Source organism: Vanessa atalanta, chromosome 8, assembly GCF_905147765.1.
Source record: "Vanessa atalanta chromosome 8, ilVanAtal1.2, whole genome shotgun sequence".
NCBI lineage: Eukaryota > Metazoa > Arthropoda > Insecta > Lepidoptera > Nymphalidae > Vanessa > Vanessa atalanta.
The window spans coordinates 11,797,561-11,803,560 of NC_061878.1; the positions used below are offsets into that span (position 1 = coordinate 11,797,561).

At 33.6% G+C, this 6,000-nt stretch overlaps 1 protein-coding gene across 1 annotated transcript in view; it reads left to right on the forward strand.

Annotated features, from left to right (window-relative positions):
- The window catches only part of LOC125065942 (guanylate cyclase 32E-like), a 158,524-nt gene that overhangs the window by 65,732 nt on the left and 86,792 nt on the right, over positions 1 to 6,000 (forward strand). Inside the window, exon 6 of the mRNA XM_047673802.1 lies at positions 31 to 177. Coding sequence (XP_047529758.1) covers positions 31 to 177 — 147 coding nt within the window. The remainder of the gene's footprint in view (positions 1 to 30; positions 178 to 6,000) is intronic.

Here is a 6,000-nt window from a genome sequence, read left to right on the forward strand (position 1 = left end):
AGAATTTATTTTATATATTTTCTTCTACAGTGTACGTGTTCCTCGGCGAGCACATCGCGCTAGTGGACTTCGTGAACGTATTACAGAGGCGAGGGTTGCTGGTCGCTGGAGAATATGCTGTAGTCGCAGTGGATGACGAAATATATGATCCTAATGATGCAGCTATTACACATGCTGGTATGTGCCTTAATTATTTATTTAATGAGCATGATCAGTATGATCTTTATATATATAATGTGCATCTATTCCAGTAGAACTTTGAATTGTAATTATTCTAGAATGACTCGAAACCAGCTTACACAATTTAAATATGTAAATTTACGGAAAACGTTCATCATAAATGGTTCTAGTCATTTCAATTATAATATACTAAATATTATATTAGTATATATTTTACTTTTGAATTAAATGTTCATTGCATTAAAATCAACGAATTCCAATTTGTATTCATAGTACTTCGTAGCATTACGTAGAACCTCGTAGCAATTCGTCGTAGAACGTAGCTGTATTTATTTAGAACGTATTTGTATAAACTATATAATTTTTTCAATAATATCAGACAAGATGACATAATGTAAGTAGTTCTATGTACAGTATATAATTATTTATTTATTTAATAAATTTATTTATAAAAAAAGTCGAGTAGTTAGACCGAAAAGCGGACTTAATATCTGAACGGAATCTCTGCCAATAAATGCATAGACTTGGACGGATGAAGCATCAACTTTATAAACTAAGAAGTTATCTAAGTTCTACGTACCTGCAGTTACAATAGTTGATCCATTATTTAAACCGGAACACAACGATGATTTACTGTTTGATGCTAGAATTTAATTTCTTAGTTATATTGAAAAAAGAACTGAGACAGATAAATAATAAAGAAAAATCTTACACTTATCTGAAAATATTCTACGATGTTTAAAATAAAAAATATACAGCCATTTTGATTATTTTAAGCATCGTCTGCGTTCAAACGTGTTAATTTAAATTAAACATCCAACTGCTAATTATTCCATTTAATAGCTTTTTAATAATGTTTACATAACACGTGAATATATTTCATATTTATTTAATAACTTTTTCTCGGTATTAAACTTCAATCCGTTTTGTAAAGTCAAGCCTTTTATAAGGATAAATAAAATATCATTAATTTATATAAACTCCGATCGGGCTCATACAAGTTTTAAATTGCTTATTAGTCAAAATAGGTACTAAAAATATTAATAACTATAAAATTATGACCTAAAAAATATTGAATGTATGGCAAATGGCAATTACAAGTTATAGTTTTATTATATTATGTATAGATTGATTGAGTAGTCTATCTCATTTCTCTGACCGTTTTGTCGTTACTATTGAAATTTTAGGAAGAAGAGCCCGAAAAACCTCCAGAAAAATTTAACGTGTCAAATGAAGAACCTCATCTGAAATAATGTTGAAATCCAAATCATAATATAAAATCTATGTATCGACCGCAAAGACATCCAGTACTCTGGCTTGAACAAATATGTCGGACGCTTACGACTTATGTCGAAAAAACGCAGAAACTGACGTGACTCTCTCAAAAACTCTTTTCAAAATCAAAATCAAATGTATTTGATTCAAGTAAACTTTACAATAAAGCTCAATCGAGAAGAAACGTCAAAAAACACGCAGTTGTTCTTTTTAAAATAAACAGATTTCTATTATTCACAATTATTGTTCAATCGGTCCTTGGATGGAAGTCAAGCCTAAAACCAAACGTATTTTCTAAAAAGTATTTTTAATCACTTTATATAAATTGCTGCAAAATCCATAAATATACTTTATGCTTGCAAAAAGAGTAATCTTATTATGTTCGGTTTATAATTGGCAGGTTTGCGCCCCAAGCTCTTTGCATTATAATATCTCTCTAACCTATGTGCAATGTTCCGGTTGTAAGTAATCCTTACAAAAAACCATTTTTGAATAATATTTGTAAGTATGCTCTGTAAAGGTAATGTAGGGTCTATTGTAATATTTGCTTATCTATATTTTTTTTTTTTATAATTTTTGCTACATCCACAGGCTCGCATTTGCCCGTGCCTTTTTACAAATTAATTTATGTTTACGTGACAATTTTAGCGCACTGGGATTTACAGTAGTTACTATTCTAACAGCTACTACTACTATACTAGCTTATCAACTACTGTAGATCGATGAGCAGCGGCTTATCTATATTGGTATCTCAAATTTAAAGATATGATAATGGTGCCGTAAATAGAACCTTGTTTTGAGTTGGGTGGATTGTCAAAACAATCATGCAGAAATTGTATTAAGAATGGATTTGACTTGAGTATCGTTTATTTAAGGATGTTCTAGTTAGTTATTCAAAGAGAGTTTATATTTAAGAACTTACTTTATCGTATGTTTATAATTACAAATAAAATCTTTTTCTCAGCGGTAAAGGAACGTCATTGTGAAACTAACATGTATAACCAACCCGGATAAGGCAACATGGCAGAAAAATCCAAAATTACTTCTCAAAAGGAGTAATGTCCTAAGCCCTGCATTGGGATAATTACTTTGTAGCTTATGTATAATCTCGCGGTTTAAAACCATGAGGTTAGCACGATCATTGACAGTGTACGAAATAGTTGATTTTTCTTACAGTGACAATAAAAATATACTGAGATGATCACGTACAATAAGGTTTCTCATATATGTAGTTTTTATCATTTTTTCCCGTCGATGCTATCACATCGGCAAACGCTGACTCGATAGGATACTCTATAAACACACACCGACCCCGCCAGTGGGGTCGAGGTCCCTTGTTTATTATTAACCGTCCGCCTAGGCGTATGACGGGTCTCTGAGCACACAACGCCCTCCAGACGTTGACGGCATCCTAAGCCGAGGTCCGGCCCCACGGGAGGGGGCCCTTAGGACGCGCGTACTCTGAGCCTTTCAGTGGGCTCTCAACATCTGGCAGAGTCTTCCGCAACTCGCCCACCCGGTGACGCTGTACAGGCCACTGTGACCAACAGCAACTGTCCTATAGAAAAAAAAATCATATATGCAATGTAGCAATCTGATTTTTTTTCTCGCAGGAAAACGCATTACGTGTTTCCTCCACATTCGGTATGTGGGAGTCGCTGTTACCCAGGACGCCTAGTGCGCTCTAGTACACCGGAATATCTACAAAAAAAACAGTGGTACCGTACCGTGACCAGTTTTATTAAGAAAAAAATATGAAAAAATAAGTATATAGACTGCGTACAGGCAAAGTTATAAAACAATATAATATTCTGTTTGTACTGAAGCAACTTCGCTTAGGTTATCATATTTATCAAACTTCAAGATAACATTTTGAAAGTTCAAACTAACTTTGTATCAAACAAAATTGGTCCAAGTTCAAGGCCAGTCGTTTCGTTACAGCTTTAAGTCGAAATTTCCATTGGAATAAAGCCTAGTCAATTAAGTTCGCTATTATCAAATAAAAAACAAGATCTCACAAAGACTCGATAGAGTAGATCCAGAAGTGAAATATTATTATCGAATAATACTTTTTATTATTAAGTTCTGGGAAGGGTCAGTGAACTATAATTACATTTACAAGGGACATAATACCCTATTTACGTGATTACGTGGAATTTTCTTTGTTTTATAAATATATATGTATATGTATGTATGGATTTATATATATATATATATCCTTTCGACCTATTAAGCCCGTACGTTTTTTTGAATGTCGTTTGATTGTTTAAAAGAGGTTTAGAAAAGTTCATGATTATAGATCGGCAAAGCTATTACGAAGCATGAATAAAATATGTTTCCTAGAGATTGGACCCTGATAAAATCGTGTATCAAAGGACTTTTTTCTCTTTTCAGTTGTAAAGTAAAACGCTGCACTAATATATAAGGATATTAAAATAGTTTCATTTTAGTGTTGCTTTTACTGTACACTTTGGGTCCTCAAGTCTTTGATTGTAAAGAAAATATTTAATTATTATTTAATGAACCAAAGAAGAATTTTAGTTTATTATTTTATTAATAACTAGCCGTGTGGGATGTCCCATCGGAAATATTATTGAGAAACGAACTTTTCATAAATATTAGACTGTTTTGGAAACAACACATTTGCGTAACTAATTCCTAATGTCAATCTCTTTGAGGATGATTTTTCCAAAAAACGGTGTTGCAGTTGTCTTTTACTTATAAACAGAAGCATAAAACATCCACTCATCAGATATTCTACCGTCAAACAACATTACTCAGAATTGTTGTGTTCCGGTTTGAAGAGTGAGTGAGCCAGTGTAACTACGGGCACAAGGGACTTCACTTCTTAGTACCCAGATTAGTGGTGCATTCGTGGTTAAGGAATGGTTAAAATTTGGCGAAGCGAAGAACTTTGTCGTATTTAGGCTCTTTTACACACTCTCTTATTCATATTTTCGTAAATTACCATAATATATTTAGAAAAGTAGCTTTTTATTTAAGCCACGAGCTGCAATGAAGGAAAGACCCTGAATACGACAAAATTCTTTCTCACTTCGCTTCATCATGAAATCCCGGATACCATCTAAGTCAACAGTATTTGCCAAGACATATCCGACTAACCCATGAAAATGGTGATATGACGAGTAGATGAGGAGATTCTGTGGTCAACTTCTGCACCATCATGATATGAGCTCATGAATCTTTCTGATGGGAGCTATAAAAATTAGTTACATGATTGCTCCAAATACTAAATAATTAACGATATAAAAATTCATGAGTGCATTGTAATTTGTCATTAAATTGTAATTTCTCATTACTTTGGCGAAAAATGTGCCAAGCCAACATAATGAGATAGCTTATGACATATTTTAAAATTTAATATAATGATGTAATACTATATCATGGACCGCATTGCGTCAGATTTTGTCTAATAAATTATTAAATATTCAACTATTTTCAGCTCATAATTATTCTCTGATTTCGTGTTTCGAGATTTTACTAAAACTTGAAATCCAGTTTAAAGAAATTTGAGGATGAAAATGACGTTCGCTTGAAAATTAAGTGCAATTTCTAAAGACGTTTCGAAAAATTTACTCTTTTCTGAATTTCACACCATACGCGTATAGACGGTACAGTGCTTACGTGATCAAAATAAATATGTCATTTTTGCGGTCACTAAATCTGTGTAGAAACTATTTTAAATGTGTCTAGGAATTTGATTATTACTATTTTTAATTATTAATCATTTATTTCAAGCAATTTAATGCAAGCCAGTGTAATCACAGGCACAAGGGACATAACGTCTTAGTTCCCGAGGTTGGTGGCGCATAGGTGATGTAAGGAATGGTTAATATTTCTTACAGCGCCTTTGTCTATGGGCGGTGGTGACCACTTACCATCAGGTGGCCCATATGCTCGTCCGCCAACCAATTTTTTTTTTTAAAAAAAAAGCTATGTGTCAATTTTCGTGTATCTAGTGTTTGTACAATAATATTTTAAAAAATAAAAATAACATAAAGAATAATTGAGAACTATTCACAATCACTGCTGCGCCATTCCATTAGAGAAAAACAACAGAACAATTTTGATATTCATGAATTCAAGTCTGCTGGCGATCATGCTAAGGATGTTGGTGTTGCTGCCACTGAATGTGCATACTAGGGTTGCACATATTTTATACATCGTGGCATAAAAACAATCGAGCCGATATTCGTGAACATTGTCTACAATAAATAAATATATATAAATATTGGACCATATCACATACATTACTCTGATCCCAATGTAAGTAGCTAAAGCACTTGTGTTATGGAAATCAGAAGTAACGACGGTACCACAAACACCCAGACCCAAGACATCGTAGAAAACTAAAGAACTTTTTCTACATTGACTCGGCCGGGAATCGAACCCGGGACCTCGGAGTGGCGTACCCATGAAAACCGGTGTACACACTACTCGACCACGGAGGTCGTCTACGCACACCACAATCGCGGCTGCCCCAACAGTACCCTAAACGCTTTGCTGTATTGCACCTAAAATGAG